Source organism: Bombus huntii, chromosome 15 (assembly GCF_024542735.1).
Source record: "Bombus huntii isolate Logan2020A chromosome 15, iyBomHunt1.1, whole genome shotgun sequence".
NCBI lineage: Eukaryota > Metazoa > Arthropoda > Insecta > Hymenoptera > Apidae > Bombus > Bombus huntii.
The window spans coordinates 4,136,883-4,154,635 of NC_066252.1; the positions used below are offsets into that span (position 1 = coordinate 4,136,883).

The 17,753-nt window shown below is 43.0% G+C and overlaps 1 protein-coding gene across 4 annotated transcripts in view; it reads right to left on the reverse strand.

The window, feature by feature from the left end:
- The window catches only part of LOC126873686 (probable JmjC domain-containing histone demethylation protein 2C), a 230,421-nt gene extending 229,851 nt beyond the window's left edge, over positions 1-570 (reverse strand). For all 4 annotated transcript variants that reach the window (XM_050634785.1, XM_050634786.1, XM_050634788.1 and 1 more), the window contains exon 1: positions 403-570. In XM_050634785.1, the coding sequence (XP_050490742.1) occupies positions 403-558 (156 nt within the window). In that variant the 5' untranslated portion in view covers positions 559-570. The remainder of the gene's footprint in view (positions 1-402) is intronic.
- Positions 571-17,753: the final 17,183 nt, after the last annotated feature.

The window sequence follows — 17,753 nt, forward strand, 5'->3', positions numbered from 1 at the left end:
CATTTGTGTAGATTAATTTCGCTATCGTTGTAAGAGACTTTTGTGAAACGTGAGAAATGTATGAAAAAACGATGAAAATAACCTATGCAATATTCAGAAAGTTTTTCGATCGGAATGTAGTGTCAGCCACGAAAAAAACACCTATGACACAAGGTTTTTTTTTTGGTATTGTAGAGGCAGAAGCGCGGGCTTCTCGGAACGAGGTGAAGTAGACGCGAAGTTCGAATGTTCGAAAGGTCGATCGCTAATGTAAACAGAAACAGCGTGTCGCGCGCGCGATGCCAGATAGGCCGCATGCATCGAACCAAAGTTAGTCTACGTAAATTCGACTCGTGTTTACGATTAATCGAGACGACAAAAATCGTATAAACGAAGAATGTCCGTTAGGTGGACGATACTCACCTGAAGATCATGACAGCCGTTATCCCTGTGACTGGCAGCACGAATCACCCCTGCACGCCACCCCCACTCACTGATCTTATTCACCTTTAGCTTGGTGAAACCACTCACCGAGAGAAACCTCTTTCCCACGATCTCTTCGCGAAACTTGTACGCCATATTATGGATCGGCAACCGCGGCGTGTCGAATCCGCGAATTCGGATCGCCAGCCGGGTCTTCCAATCACCCTTTCTCCTCCTCTACTTCTCTATACGTCTACTTCTCCTTCTCACTTCTCTGTCTCTCTCTCCTTCTTCTATCCCTGTATATCTCGCTATCCTTCCCTCTCGCACTCTCGCACTCGCTTTCTCTCTCCCCCACGAACTGTGCCGTTCTCTTTTCCTCTATTCCGATCCTCCAGCGAGCGTGCCTCTCCCCCAAAAAAGAAAACCCCACGTAGCACTGAACCGTAGAGAAGAACAACCGAGCACCGATCACCACTTCGTTATTTTTCACCAAAGACACCAACAGCACAGTCACTCGGATCTGCTTCTCTCCTCGTGATCACGACGGGCCAGCAAACAACAGGGCCATGAGGCGCGCACGATCCTCTTCTCCTTTCTCCTCTTTTCTTCTCTCTTCCTTGGACGGTCGGCCACCACCAGCAGCAGCCACTCCTTGCTCCTACATACGTGCGTCTGGACACTGGACACCGTACCACCGAAAACGTCTTGGCGACCGCTCCGATATACCACTTTCCTCTTCTCGACACCTTGTCGTCGTCCTCGTCGTCCTCGTCGTCCTCGTCGTCCTCGTCCTCGTCCTCGTCCTCGTCCTCGTCCTCGTCGTTGTCGTCGTCGTTCTCCTTTCCTTCTTTTTTCCTTTTCCTCCGTCGCGCACCACGCAGCCGATCTTTCTTCCCTTTTACAGTCCGCTCCACCTGCGCGCCCGTAGTCCTCGTCGTCGTCGTCTCCCCGATGATGTCCCCCGCGTCGACAGGATTTCGCCTGCTTTCGCCACGTCCAGGACACGGAACGAGAGGCACTTTAAACTTCCGGCCGCACACCGTGTATACTGGACACACACTGCTCGGTTGACGGTAACGGCGGCAGCGCGGTAACCAAGCACTCCGAACGGTACCAGTGTGAACGTGAGAGTGACACACACATGACCGGCCAGTGATATCGCGTAGCGCGCACTGCGGGCGGACGGCAGGGAGGCACGGCTCCTTCCCGCGACTCCTGCCTCCTGCCCCGCTTCACGGTTCGACCTCCCGCCATCGTCCTCTACCCTCGAACACCCCAGGCCCCCGCCTGCACCGACGTTCGCGCCGACGCCTTCCCTCCTCCCCGCCACCCTCCTCGCGACCAAGCAGCCGTGCCGCGCGCTATGCCGCACCGCGCCGCGTCTCCACCGATACTCTCTCTCCCCACCACTAACTATTCTTCCCCTTTTAGCCACATCTCACCCTTCCCTCCCGTTCCCATCATCTCATCTATACAGTTTTCTTCTCTTCTCTTCTCTTCTCTTCTCTTCTCTTCTCTTCTCTTCTCTTCACTTCTCTTCTCTTCTCTTCTCTTCTTTTCTCTGCTCCTCTCTTCTCTTCTCTTCTGTTCTCTTCTCTTGTTTTCTCTACGCTTTTCGTTCCTTTCCTTCATTCCTCTCCTCTTATCTTCTCTTCACCTCTTTCCTCTTCCCGTCTTTTCTCTTCTCTTCGCTTCTCTTATCTCATCTCTTTTCTCTTCGCTTCAGAGTCGCGCAGCGGCAAAGTTCTTTCGCATTGCTACAACTCATGGCACGAGCATGGAGTGAAGAGAACTCTAGGGCCGTAACACCGACCGCGAACGAAACTCGTGAGTTTGTGTTTTTGGCGGGGTGGGGTAAAATGTCAACTGAAGGATCGCATTATGGGAGCAGGCTCTGCGGTTAAGGTACCTTCTCCTGTTGCTACTTGCACTCGTAAAAAAATGCAATGAAACTTTTTTAATATTCCATTTCGCTGTTATTTTTATGAAGTTTGTTTCCCAAAAAACGAACTGATACGTATGTAGTGTGTTATAAATCACAACACGCGTCACTATTCTTGACACGAACAAATTGCTGTCTCGTCGATCTTTGCCACTCGATTTATTTGTTTGTACAGGACTGGTGGTCTGGGAAACGTACCTCTACATTAGAGCTTCATTCCTCTGTATCTTTGCAAACATGGTATTACTCTGTTCTTTAACGATGATTAATTACGAGTATCACGTGATATATTCTTTTTCCTCTTACTGCACTTTGCTACGTTGTAAGACACTTTGATGGTAGATTAAAGTTGGATATCCATCGATTAAGTTAAACAGTTACTCCCATTATTGATGTTTACGTTGTTCAAAATTTATATTCTCTTTTTCATTCTAACGGTGCTTCATCCTTGTTTTAGGAAAAATAAATGAAAATTCTTTAGACTTTCTTTGGCTTCGATATAACAATAAATTAAATTCCCCGCTAGAGGGAGATGTTAAGAAATACCAACTGTTTGTACAGCCCTGCGGTCACGTGACGAAAACACGACGTGACGTCACACGCGCAGCAGCAGCCAGCTGCCAGTCCAACATGGTTGACCTGTGAGCAGTGGTGCTACAAACGGCCGTCCGCATTAATTGCTCGCTTCTTCCGATCGCGCGTACACCGTATATTGTTCAAAACCGTTAATATGATATCTTCGATCATCTCGCGACTCGTCATGTGAGTATTCAAACCCATAATAACCGAAATACGAGGAAATAGTGTGAATAAGAAGTCAGCTGCGCCTGGATTCTCGCCATCATTAACTCAGGGTTGTTCGATTCTGTTTGCCAATTTACACGGTTCAGTTTCGTTTTTTACTCTCTCTTCTCCAGTGTACGATTTAACCATCCATCAATTTGTATTTTTACTTGACGCTCCGAAATGGAGATCGCGTAATAGCCTGAACGTCTAGTAGTCGTTACCCTTCTTTTCTCGCAACCCCTCTTTTAACAAAGAAATCACAAAGGGTGTCTCGTTGACGTGGTCATGTAATGCGAATAAGAGCAGAGGTGCAGTGTTCCAGTGAAAAGTTACACGACCATTCACGAATCTGCCTTGACGTGGAGAAATTATGTCATCGCGTCGTCGCAACACGGCTCGAAGAAAGATTTCCATGTTTGGTTACAAGTTCTACAACGGCGTCTAACCGATTGCCATCCTATTTGAAAATCGTCCTAGTTACTCGAACGAGATATCGATTCATGAGTGAAATTAATTCATGGCGATATCGATCCCCCTGTATCGGAGCACTTCGAAAATTTTGATCGTAAAAGGTAAGAGGAAATTTTCTCCACACTCTCATATTAGAGATACGAACGATAAACAGAAAATTCTACGCTCGAGGAGGACGTGTCGACTTTAATTATACGTAAAATTTTAATTGAAAGAAACCTATCGCAATCGACTAAATTTGCGTATAGCAACATAAATATCATAGAGAAGTTCACATGCTGTGAAAGTACGTAATCTTGTCGCAATAGCCCTATGTATGCATGTAACGGAAACCTAACCTAACCATTAACTTTTGAGTCCCAACAGCAGGAGCTCCTTCTCCCCTCCATTCCGAACGTACACCCATGTTACACATTGCGCATAAAAATTTACTTGGTATTCAGAATTAAATCTATATATAAACATTCCTGAAGAAAATCGAAATATATTTGTAATTGAAATTGATCGTGGAAATTGATATTACTTAAAGTATAAATTATTGGAGTTACTACGATAGAACTTGTTTAAACGCGTTTGGACGTGTTCCACGGTCCGAATCGACGCTCTTACATCCTCCTGGTCTTTATTGTCCGTACCCATTTCTGCATACCGAATGTTTAAAAATAGCCAGATACGTTCGAAGGAGGACAAAAGACCCTTATTGTTAGTCGAATGGTGAAGAATCATAGCGCGGAGTCTTTTGTGGTTTACCGGATATTGTTTTCAATACTATCAACTGATTAAATACGTACTATATATTGTGCGTCACAATGAGATTGTGAGAATATTGACATATTTATCTTATCTACAAAGAATTATGTATACTTCGTTAATCTGTTCTCAGCTGTTCCGAGGTTTCTGTGGTTTTTCCAATAATTATTTTCACCATCGCTTGTGATCTTGAACTCTTACAAATTCGGCAACTTTTAAATATTCAACCAAGCATTTCAGGTCGAACTGATTTAAATTAGGAAACCTTGCAAACCGAAGTGAGACATTTGTGATTCTTCCAAAAGTTATTTTTGCCGTCGTCGTTTTATGAATTAGGAAATTTGGAAATATTCGACGAAACATTTCAAATAGAAACAAATATTAAACTTGGAGTAGGTTTAGAAAATTAGACAAAAGAGTGAAAATGAAGCGTGACGTTGCATCAGTTAAAGTGGAATCGCCGACGTCAATAGAGAACGTTTTCGTGCGTGTATCTGAAAGCCGTCATCAAAGATGAACGTCTGACCGAGCATCAGCTGATTGGAAAGCTACGTCATAATGATGAGAACTTGGTACAGCATGGCGTCGTGCGTCCTCTCGTTAGGGAGCACGTTTTGTTGACGGCGTTAGTAAACGTACACCGTCGATAACACGTGTGCACGGTGATAGTCTTGCCGAGACATGACTCACTCTCGTCGTGCTCGACAATAAATTGAAACGAGTCGGAGAAACGCTGATCTCAGATCGAGCACAAGGCGAGCCTCTTAAAATTCGCCGATCCGACCGGTTATGCTTTCGAGTATCGTTCGATAGTACATAGGATCGATCTATCTGCTTAAAAAAAGAAAATATTTCATAGCTTCTCCGGACTTCTTAGCGGAACTAGTAGAAATTGCAAGAATAGGGTATCGAAAAAGGAATTGTGCAATAAAGGAGCAGTGCGAAGATACCTGAAAGGAGATTCAGGTATAAAGGAAAAGATAAGAAGGGATACGAAAAATAAGAAGGACATAAAAACAACCATAAAAAGAGAGAACAAGGAAATAAGAATATAGAAAGGAGGAAAGTTTTCACAAGTGAAGAAGATGCATTAAAAGTTTCCTTAAATTCTTAGTGTATCTTTAGTCTTCCAAGAGGAATATATCCAATATATCTAAGAATAATAGCTTTACTTGGGATGGAGTAGTAAAAATTCTGAATTTGTACGGATAATATATTTCTTCTAGTAATATATTTGGTAGTATATCTACGGAGATACTGTAGGATCTTCGTATAATCGTAGAAGTTTAAACATTGCTTTAATATATCTATATATATAATATAATATAATATAATAATATATATAGACGATATTCTTTCCATCCGTTTGAATTACGATAACAATGAGATGGAATATAAAAAGCAAGGTAACAAAGAGATTTCTACTGTTTCTATGCGTTACGACTGATTCATTGGTGCATCGCGATGTTCCTCGACAGATGTTTCGTTTCTCGATAATGTCACGGAGCGTTATCTCATTCTTGTTATGTATATCGTTTAAGAAGTATGACTCACGTATTCGATAGTCTTTGTGTACATCAAGCATTGTCTTTTTACCGCATTAAGAATACGCGAGTGCAGTTCCCTTTCACCTTTTCAACGTGTTCTATCTTACGTATTTACGAATACATATACACTAGTTTACGAAGGTGTTCGGACACTTATCATGGGAAATTTTTACGTATTACGTAAAAAATTAATATATCGTAGGCAGTTGGCTTAAATATACAACCAATGCTAAAAGCAATCCCATTAAGAATCGACGTCCATTAATATAATGAATATTTTACTGTTTAAATAATCTTGCGAATTCGTGCAATGTGCATGTTTGCGATAAATATCATGTAACTTCTACACACATTTTTGCGTTTATTTCAAACTTTATCAACGCGATCATGATGATATTTCCACATTGTAAATATCCGAATTCTTTGTTGGCATGTATACCAACTACCAGAGACGTTCTTCTTCCCTTTATTTTTTATTTATACATCATTCTTAATCGATAGAATATTTTGTAAAAATAAACTCAACGAGTAAAGATAGATTCCACATGTTCGCATTAGCGACACACTTGCGTCAAACTCTTTAAAAACTTTGGAAAGTGTCCAACGTTGAGGTCGTTTATTCGTAGCTGCACGTCGATATTGGAATGAAATTTTCAGAATAATTTTCTCACGACCGGTAACGTGTCTAAAAGTAATACAGCTCGATAGATCTTGGAGGAAAGGAAGTTTGCGGGCGGAAGGAAACGGGTAGTACACTAAGGGATGCTTTCTTGGTAGACCATAGGAACGTGGTCGTTGGATCGATGCCCGGTTGGCAACAGGAGGGTGGTTCTGCCGGTGGTATATGAGCAAGGACGTTCGTGCGGCACCCTCGTTTCCTCTTTCCCCGCCCTTTTTCTCTCCTTTTTCTTCTCTTTTCTTCTCTTCTCTTCTCTTCAGGCCTCGTCTCTTTTCTTGCGGGTCTCCCGTTACAGCTGTGCAGAGGTAGCACCATTCTCCAGCGGTTCGTCGTCAATCGATATTTCGTTTCAGAAAAGATCTCTGTATTAACCTTTCCGGTGTGTTGCACGAGGCACAGGCGTTTCACAGTGGATCTCTGCCATCTAAACAGTCGTCAAGGGTGGCTGTTGCTTGTTTGCTTTTCCTTTTGCTTGCTCAAATACCGCTGGAAACGGTATCGTTTGGCAGAAAATATTCCAACGTACGGCTACCAGCGTACACTATTGGAAATTATTAGAATCGACACAACAATCTCGCCGAAATGTATTGAAGCACGACGTGCTTGTTCCTAGCGTTGCTAAACGAAAACCGTGTCTCGGTGAAAAGTGAAACGGGTACACGCGCAACGATTAATTTCGTAAATCCTATAGCAACCAGGTCGAGATAAAACCTACCGACTGACTCTCTTTCTTCTTCTGTCGACACCTGCGCGCACACTCTCATTCTATTTACCTAGCTTCCTCTCCGTTTCGTTCCATGACCTATATTTTCGATGTTGCTGAAAGGTATCTCATTTTCTATGGATGCAGGCATTGCTCCGGTTGCTGTGCCCGTTGTCGACCACCGACTCCAACGCGAAACACTGCCGTTTCTTCGTGGCTGTTGATTCTGTTTGCATAGAATCGCGTTTGGAAGTATTGCTCGTTGTGACCTGCTTCTGTGAACCAAGAAAACCGAAAATTTCGAATTAAAAACTATTGCTTCGCGGCGGTATTGATCGTTAGACTCGCACGTTCTTAAACGATACCTCAGAGGCTAAATAAAGTTCCACTTCTTTAATTGTGTTCATAAAAATTCGTAGTCTGATTATTATTTTCTTGCTTTCTAATTTTACAGCTCGATCAGCGTAACTTCTGTTTCATAAATCTGACTATACCTTACATCATACGAATGGAACCATTTAATCACTACGTTCGCACATAATCGAGTAACTATTATTATCTTATCGTATATTTTCGATACGATCTCCCAACTTGTTTCTTCGTCGAGGCGACAATCGTCCAGGCGGCTTTCCACGATTTAAAACGACGATAGTTTCTTCAAAACTGTTGGAGGTAGACATCGCGTGATTCTGGCGTTGTTACACCGCGTTCGGCTGAGCGTACGAGACGCGGTGGCTCGACCAGGAGAAATTCGCGTAAAGGGGCCTCGAGTATTTCAAAAGGCTGCCTACGACTGGAAGGGAAAAAAAGAGAAAACGTCTCATAGAGCAGGAAAGAAGTTACGTCGGTGTTGCGGTAATATGGTCGGGTACTTAGGATCCTCCAGCACGTGACGTCATTGCACTCGTTAGAATAATTAAGAATTCCATTCGCTAATTACGATGCGGTTCGTTCACCGCGCTTTTCCATCCTATTGCGAGGCTTCCACCATATACCGCAGGATTAACGCAAAATTTCTAACTGACCAGCGAGATAGAACCGCTTTTTCGTCATTAAAAAAAAAAAAGTAACTTGAAATCAGAAGAGATAGCCATCAAAAGAGATGACCAGAAAAATAACGGAATTGCCTTTTACGATGGTTCTTAATGGGTTCTTAAATCTCAACACAGATCCGTGCCTTTTCGGAAGCTCCACGGGTCGAATATCGTTAAACTCTAGGCTGTAAGCTCTGAAAATGGCTTTCGTGCTCTCGGAAACAAAATGAGAGGCACGCGTCGGCTCGATCGGTGGAAATGTTATCGCAGTTGCGCGCCAACGATTCCCCGGAGTACCGATAGATGATAGCGTTCGCGGGTCGAAGGGAATGTCGAAGCTCGCGCCGGTAGATAACAAGTTCGTGCTCCTCTCCTTCCACGTTTCGGTTTGCCCGCTTCTTCCCGAGCACAGTACCTCGAACAGCTCTAGAGAAAGAGAGAGAGAGAGAGAGAGAGAGGGCTCCGTTTTGATTTACACCCTCCTTTTTCCCGCCCTCGTATATAATTACGCCATTTTCTCGCAGACCAGGCCATATTTCTTCGTCCCTGGAGACGCGCCAAGGAGCAAAAGTGCACGTCACGGGGGTGTGGTAAAGAGCACGAGACTCGTAGAGCCCGAGAAGGGTGGCGCGGCCAGAAACGAAAGCATCGTGCCATGCCAGGGTGATGACCCTTTGGGCGTACCCTGAGACCTTACGCTCCTGGTATCGTCGCGATATCCTCCTTTCTTGCCTCTCTGCTCTTTCATCCCGCCCCTACCTCTACCTTGTCCCTTCTTCTTCTATGTCTTTTTTTTTCTTCTCCACCGAACACTCCCTCTCGTCTTTTTATCCGTTTTCTGGATAGGTGGGTGGCTAGTGGCCATACTCGAGCAAGCTAGATGACCGTAGGGGAAGAGAATTGGAACGACGCACTGGAATGCGAGCCTGAACCCGAAGGTTTTTCTCTCTTGCTTTGTTCCCGATCTCGATATTAGAGGCACACGTGAGATAATTTCTCACTTCCATTTCTTCTTCCTTCTTTTCTTGTCTTCTGGTGTATCTTGACAGATAGAACTTTGATCGAACCTCGGTCTCTTCTTAGAAAAATTATTTCTTTCCGTGCTTTCTGACGTCTGTATCTTTTTAACACGCGCGGTTTGCCTCGAGTCGAAATTCCAATATACTGGGAATTCGTATTGCAGAAATGTGTAATTTCTTCTCACATTTTCCAGTGTTTTTATATCTTTACGGGTTTAACATTTTCGAAACACCGCTGGTTGATCCGGATCGGGGATTTGGGAATGTTGGAAATTCTTATTAGAGAAATAATTTTGGAGCGAGGTCAAAAGACGCGAGCCACACTGTGTTTTCCATAAATCTTGAAATACGAAGTCGCATTAATACAGCTCTTTCTTAAATCTTTTCGCGGGATGCAGATTCGTAAACGTCTCGGCATATGCAAGCCGTGGACTGGCGCGTTTGAGAAAGTTCAGACTCGACGCACTGCGTGGGAGGTCCGCGATTCATCCGCGATGTTTGTGGATCTTTTATAGCGTGGATTTCCCAACATCTCCGCCGTAGACCAGCACCATGTGCCTCGAGAAAACTTGCAGCCAATGCCCTTTATCGTAAACCAACGCATTCGATTATCCTGAAAAAAAGACGTTAAGAATTTTTCGTGACCTAAATCGATCGAAACAGATTATCGGAATACGAATTTCATCATTGTCCTCGATTAAATCGCGTACTCTTGAGAATCTGATATTTCTTCTTTAAATAACACCAAATAAATCAGTCATGCTTGCGCATTTCTCTCGGAATATTTTCGGTTTCGGGCACTGCAAAATCGTCTTTTTTCTCCCGTCTGGTATTTCTCCCTCTACGACACTCTACCCTTACTTTTAGTCGGTCTCTCTCGTTCTCTCCTAAGGAAGACGATGCGTCGTCGTTGTAGTCGTCGGCCACTCTTCGCTGTTTAAATATAAACCCAAGCACAGAAGTGGCCAGCTTCCAGTTCGGGCGTCGCGACGCTCGTGGAACATACATCCGACACAAAGCTCGAGACTTTGAGTCTTGTCACACGTACATCTCGTGCGAGTAACACTGTGAGTTTCGTTGCCGCGAATTATTGCTTCGTCCCACGTTATTCTGATTTATGATTGTACCGAGAGGAGCACGACTGATCTGAAACGATTTCGTCGATCCTTGATCGCATCCAGGATCGAGCCAACGAGTTCATCGACCAAGTCGTCCATTCAAAACGAATCGGTGAGAGCTGTAAAGTGTCGTCCTCGATGGGGAAGCTCGATCAACGAAATTAGGTAGAAAAGAGCAGAGTTTAAACGATGGAATGGTCCAGCCGTTAAAACAACCGACGCGAAATCTCTGGTTTAAGAGAGTTTAGTTGAGATCGAAGTTTTTAATGTTCGAAACGGTTTATAAAGAGCGTGAAGTATCGAGGGAACGTTGAACGAAATTTTCAATCGGCTTTCAAAGTTGCCGTAGTTGGCAACTTTTCCAAAGGTTATCGAGCTCCCGCGGGAAGGAAGTCCAGCTGATAGCTTGGCTGAAATCATACACCATACTTCCACGATCGTCGAATCCTGGAGCAAAGGGTTGTTGATCCTCTTCGATATCTAAGTGTTAAAAACCGAGGAATGTTTGAAAAGGATTTTGAAAAATCGACGGTTCTCGCGTTGACGTTTCGACTTTGAAAAATAATACCGGGTATCCAAATAATCTTAAATCGAACTACCATCAAAGTAACTTTGTCCTTGCACCAAATTTCGAGATATTTTCTAATCTAGAAAATCGTGCTTGTCCGCACGTGAACTTGAGTTCTCTCAGTCACGATTAATATTTGATCGAGCGAACGACGAATCGTGAACGACGCTGCACATTCTATCGAAACCTATTCCGTGCTGCGATCAGGTCAAACTCTACGAGTTGGTCCTGTTTTCCCGGAGGTCGCCGAAACTCGACGACTGACTAATTCGTTCGTGAGAGGAATCACCGGTGCCATTCGTCTTTGTCGAGAGGAGCAACGAGATCCCGAAGGAGCGGTGGAAAAAAGTAGTCGGAGTGAGAGAAAAGAGCAAGAGGAGAAAGGAGGCGGCTGCAAGAAAGGAACCGCTTGTTCGACCGGTTGCTTAGAAAACGCTAGTTGAATCAGTCGGCTGGTCGTTACCCCGGAACAACTTTTGTCGGCACGGCGTGACAATAAAGAGACCGGACGAACGCGCGCGATTCAACCAACAACGCGACTTCTCCAGAGTAAAAAAGTTTGCGACTAGGTTGAGAGAAAGCGAATGCTGCCCTTAAGCAGTCAAAAATCTACGCGTAAAATGTGCAGCTCGTGAAATTCGATCGTACCAGCGCTCTCTCCTACAGAATTTAAAACGTCAGCTTCCTTCAAGAAGAAAGTTGTCGCCTTTAAGCTTTTCAGACTGGAAAGCTCCGCCATCCAAGTTCCGGCCGTCCATCCAGGACCTTGTAAACTTCGTTCCAACTCTCGCTGTAGAAGTTTCCTGAAATAGCAAAAGAACGAACAAAGATATTCGCTTGAGAAAATCTCGAGAGAAGAAACCCTTATTAGCGAGAATCGAGTTCATCGACGTTCTCCGTGGAGTTGGAGGCGAGTCTTTTTTTGCAGAGCAGCATTCGTGGGGATGCAAGCGGTTGTTCTTGGCCACTTTCTAATCCTCCGATCTGCGATTGCCGAGTTAATGAACGATCAGCTGGTGAACGGTCCGAGTGATTGAGGCCAATGTTGAATTCGTTACAGCGAAGAAGCTTATGCGTCGAAACCGCGGTTGGCTTTCGATCGTCTTCTTAGAGAGAACTTGTCGAGCTTTTATCGTCCATACGCAGCCTAAATCTCGTTAGGCTAGTATCGGAGCGTATTAAACGAGAGGCAAGCCGAATCGAAAGGTTTCTATCGGATTTCGAGAGACAAATAACGTTCTGTATAGGGTGGAAATCTTCGTGACTATAGGAATAGTTAACACGACTAGACGACATTTTTTGATTCATAATGACTTGCCCTTTGCCTGTGAAAAGTACAACGTCGGTGGCCGTGCCTATAGAGGCCTACCATTATACACGAAACATCCATTTGCCCATTTTTAAACGGGTAACCGTGGTGAACACTATATCCGTTACATTCTTACCTTCTCCCTTAAAAATTGTATCGAAAACGTGAGGAAAATAGGACAAACTCGAGCCAATGTTTCTACCGAGAGCCGCGTCGTTTAACATTTTTCGACGAGAGAGTAAACAAAAATAACGTCGGTTGAGAACAGTCGGAACGTAAATAAAGTCGTATAAATTTCCTGAATCTCGATTAATCGAAATAACACGGGGTGTCACGATTTCGACGAATACGATCGTTTGCGAATATGTATTTGTTTGCGAGAACGCGTAACGTAATTTGCGTAATTCGCGGAAAAATTAATTGCGTGACTGGAAAATCGATACGTTGATTTGGTAGCTGTAAAATTACGAAGTGTTGGTAAATCGTTCAGAGGGGTTTTAATTTCATGAAAAATAATGCACACGTCGCCTCGCTAATGAGTTTCAGAAACTTTTTAAAAGGCAAGCAGCGTACGAACGGAATAAAGTCGGCGAATTTTTTTTAGAAGCGTATAATTATTTAACTTTTAGCTTAGGATTTTTCACGAGTTTGCTAACACGTACAAATTCTGCGCCGGACTTTTTACATTTTTCAATTTTTATATAATTTCGAATGGTTACGGTTGCTGAATCAACGTCGCGTCCACGAAAACAGACAACCGATTCATCATTCGAAAACATCGGGTTGCGTAACCAGCACTAACGATATCCGAATACGTGTGACATTGATCAAAATGCTGATCGGTAAACAAGATTGTATAACGTTGTAGATATTTCCAGCGCGGATGTGAAATTTCGAAGAACGTGGTTTGAAATGAAGCTCGTTGAAATACATGGAAACGCGTACAGCATCATCCGAGATTGCAACTGCGGTGACACTGATCCAAAACTTGCTGGGCAAAATTGTATAACGTTGTAAATATTGCCAAGCGAAGTGTTTAGAATAGTCAGATTACGTTAATCCTTTCACCGTGTAATAAAATGACGGGAGTTTACAATGAATGATTTCCAATACAATCGCATGGGGAATTTGAATTTCAGCTTTTCAATATTAGCCAAGTTCGAACAAATCGACGATTATAATAATTCTTAGTATCATAGTTGACAATTTTCTTCTCTCCTCTTACATTATGAAAGGGTTAAGGCTCGTTGATCGATCGGGATCGCTCTTTGACTCGATGGCGCGGTGATTAATTTTTTATTCATTTCCTAAATGATATTTGTGAATCGTTAATGACTGGACAATGCGTTGCTGACAATGTGTGAAACAGAGCAATAAATCAATCATGCAGATAAACGAAAAGAGAGCACACTGGTTTTTCTTTTTTCTTTTCTTTTTCAATGTATATTTTTAGATCTCCTTTCGTCCCTGACTTCCTTCTTCTATAACACAATACTTGATCATCTAAATTCCTGAGTCCTTCGACTTGATCGCGTCGGTGTTATGGATTACCCGCATAATTCTTTGTCGCGCCCATTCATCTTCGTAATTAAGCGACCGTTTACATGCGACGCAGCAGTATCTCACGTGTAAATCGTTGTCACGAAGGTGAAAGTTATTAAGCGTTCTTGATAAAGGTAGCCGCGTTTGCAACACTTCTCGAAATTAGAAATACCAGATGAATCGCGTCTCCACTCACGAATTCCCTTTAATTACGAAAGAAGGCTCGTAGCTTGATTAAAGAAGCAACTCGTGCGCGATCGATATAATCTTTTCTACATGAAGTTTTATTACACCGTTCGATTATCGTCTTCTGTGATTGTGGATACGAGAGCCTGGCTTTGTATCGGGTCATTGTATTGTTAAAAGTAACAAAGGCTATTGGTCTCGTCTAAAAGCGATCAGGCTAGCCAAGAAAGGAAATCATGCGCTAGAAACAAAGAATGGAAGCCTCGACGAATATCTTCTTTTTCTTCGAGCTTTGTCATCGCCTCCAAGGACGAGCTGGCAAGCCTCGTGGAATACCGCATCCACGGTATTCCGATGCAGTTTCAAAATTGTTCGACCGAACAAAACACTTGGCGACTTTGGAAAAGTTCCAGAGATGCTCGACGAAAAAAGCTGAACCAACTCGACAACCATTTTTTTTTTTCTTTCTACGACGTAAAACAGGAAGACTCTGTTGGGGTAAAAAGATTTACACCGAACGCTTCGAGATTTTTCCCACCGAATCTTTATACGATCGCACCGACAGAATTGTCAGCTGAGAGTAGCTGTATTTATCGAGGCAGCTATATTCTATCTTTTTTTTTATTATACACGAATTTCTCTGTGTGTGTTATTTTTATCTAATCAATTTCCTCAATCGGTTTCTTAATCCATTCGTTCTTAATTAAGTTAAATTTTTAACGAAACTACCGAGATTAAATCGCGAGTTAAGAAAATCAAGTTTTACTCGTCGGCTAAAAATGGTGCAATCCTGAAAGGATTAAAAAACATATGTGCAGTTTAGACTCGCTTAGCTTATCTATTTATAGCGGTTTGTTCTATGTAGCTTATTCTACGCGTACGTCGCAGCGATATGTACCGATGGATCAGGTTGATGCTCCTTGTCCCCATCTCGAAATAACCGGACACGCCCTCGTTACGACGTTTTCGTACCTCGCTCATTAAAGCTGTAAACGAATCACACTGATTCGTTACCTATGCGCCACTCTATCCGACCGGTGGAAAGTTAATAGTCCGCTTAATAACGACACCGTTCGGTTCGAATCAGCGAGAACCGATACGTTTTTTCCACGGAGCAAAATCAAGCAAAACCCGCCCAACCAATCAGTGGCTGACGTGGAAAGAAAGATAATGATGATTTTCGTATCCGCCAGAGTTTTAATTAATGAACAAGAGATAATAAAGAGGGACTCGAGGGAAATTGTGGTTCGAGAAGGGCTACGATTAAAATAGAAAACTGGGTCGACCCTGAAGCGCGATGAAAAGTTACCTGGACGCGAGTATCCAGCACGTATTCCCGTTATTTCTTGTCGAACCGTATTTCGGATATGGAACCGACATATTTCTCACGACCTTTAATTAGCAAATGCTTCCACGTTGCATCCAAGTGACTGCATTTTTATTATTTATTATTACGATACATAAAGTTGCATATGGACTGTATTCTTGCCACGTGCAACCAAATGCTCACGTGACATCCTATGAATTAATACTATAAACATTTGTTTAGCCATCCTATGAATCAATGCCATAAACATTTGTTTAGCCATCCTATGAATTAATGCCATAAACATTTGTTTAGCCATCCTATGAATTAATATCATAAACATTTGTTTAGCCATCCTATGAATTAATGCCATAAACATTTGTTCGATCTTCGTGAGTATCGTTCGATCCCATTGTTCGAAGGAAACATATACTTGATTTTCATTTTCAGTCGCGATAAAAATAGCCATACGTTTGCAAATAAATATTGACAGCGTTTCGGGGATTCGTTGGTAGATTTTGAAAATAAAATGGCAAATCGCAACGAGTTTGCTGCTTTTCGAATTTATCGGCCGCACAATGGGCGCGACTCGCGCAACGAAACCTGTTGCGAGAACACAATGGGCAAGTAAATTTTCCTTCGACAATATAAAACAATAACTATTCTCTCTCGTTTTTTGTAGCCAGTCATTACAGTTCATTGACAACGCTGCCCGTGAATCGAGCTTTTCGATCGCCTCTTAAAAAACGCGAGAATGCCATTTCACAAACTTTCGTATAAGTAAAACAGATCGCCTTATGCATATGACTGTCAAGCGTGTACTTGTATACCGATTTTTCCCAAGCTTTTCCAAAAAGGTACAAGACCAGACGGTACAATCGTTGATCTTTTCATACACGCGTTTATCACATACACGGGCTGCACATGTTTCGTCCTTTTTTAACAACCTATTCAGGATAGAATGAAATATTCAGGATTATCCCAGGGTTTACCAGACATAATCAAGCGACAAATGCTATTTAGAGTTTGGTATTAAAAAGCTATAATAAAAGTACAAAAGGAACGTTAACAGACATACTATTACTTGCTAGAAGACTGTAAGACAGAGATAGTTAACAATGAACGTAACCTTTGGCTGACACAGTCTACTTTAAAATCTCTATTTCGCTTATTACGTTTTTCTTTTGCGATACTCGGGCATCGTGGCCATTGATTGATCGATAAAATCACTGGAAAATTCAAACAGCCGAAACGACCGACTGGCTCGATAAAACCGTAGACGCGACTCGTAGCAATTGTTACCGGACTACCAGTTTCATGTTTATTAATGCAGCCGCGTAAACGTGCATACGCGTGCACGAGCACAAACGCGGGAACAAGCGAAGGCGACATGTTTATTCGTACGAGGTCAAGATCATTGTCGTTCATTCGCGCGCAGCCTGGATTCCGTCACGTTTCGCCGCGGATCCTCCATGAGCGACTTTTTCTGTCGCGAAATCCGTACACTGGCCACGTTTCCATATCGCAAAGCCTTTGCCCCAAAGAAAGCGTGTCCTCGACCGTTTATCGTGAATTTTCCCTCTGTCTTCCATTTGCAACGAATTTTCATTCGTAACGTTCAAACCGCAGAGCAAGAACCTGTCTGGACGAACCAGTTAATTACAATTTCCATAGTGGCTCTCAACTTTGTGCGATTGAAATTGTACGAACGAATAGCGATAGTTTACATAGGTGTAGTGTTCTGTCCTTTCAACGACTGCAATTTGTACGTATTTTTGTTTTCTCTCCTCGCAACAACCGAATTACCATTTCTGGTACAGTCCTTAATCGACGTAATCCTTAACTTATGAGCCATGAGTCATCATGCCCAACGTGTCTTTCATAATCTGAATTTTACCATCCCCACTGCCAATCTTTCCAAAATCGTTAAAACGTCTGGCATTTCTCGTCAGATAGATTCTCTTAGTTGCGAGCCTCAAACCGCGTCGAACACTGTAGCGAGTGCAGCAACGAGTTGGCAAAAAATCATCAAACGTCTGTTGGAATTTTTACTTTCGCGTAACCTATGCTTTACACAGGCAGCCAATGCTTATCGAGTTCCCCATTCCGAATCCGAATAATTTTCCATTGCCAGGATATTTATAAACACAACATAGGTTTGAGAACGTTTGATTCAGTGTATATTCTAATTTCGTCTAAGATTCTTTAAACGTGAGTGGATTAGTCACTACCCAGGCTCCAAGACGAAGATACCAATATTCTAATATTTCTCGAAAAATTCCGTTTGTGGGGTTCGTTAATGCGCAAATACCAGCACGGACTGCGCGCAAATGACGCCCTGTTACGCAATCGACATTGCTGACAATCATCGTATTACCTGCAAAGCGC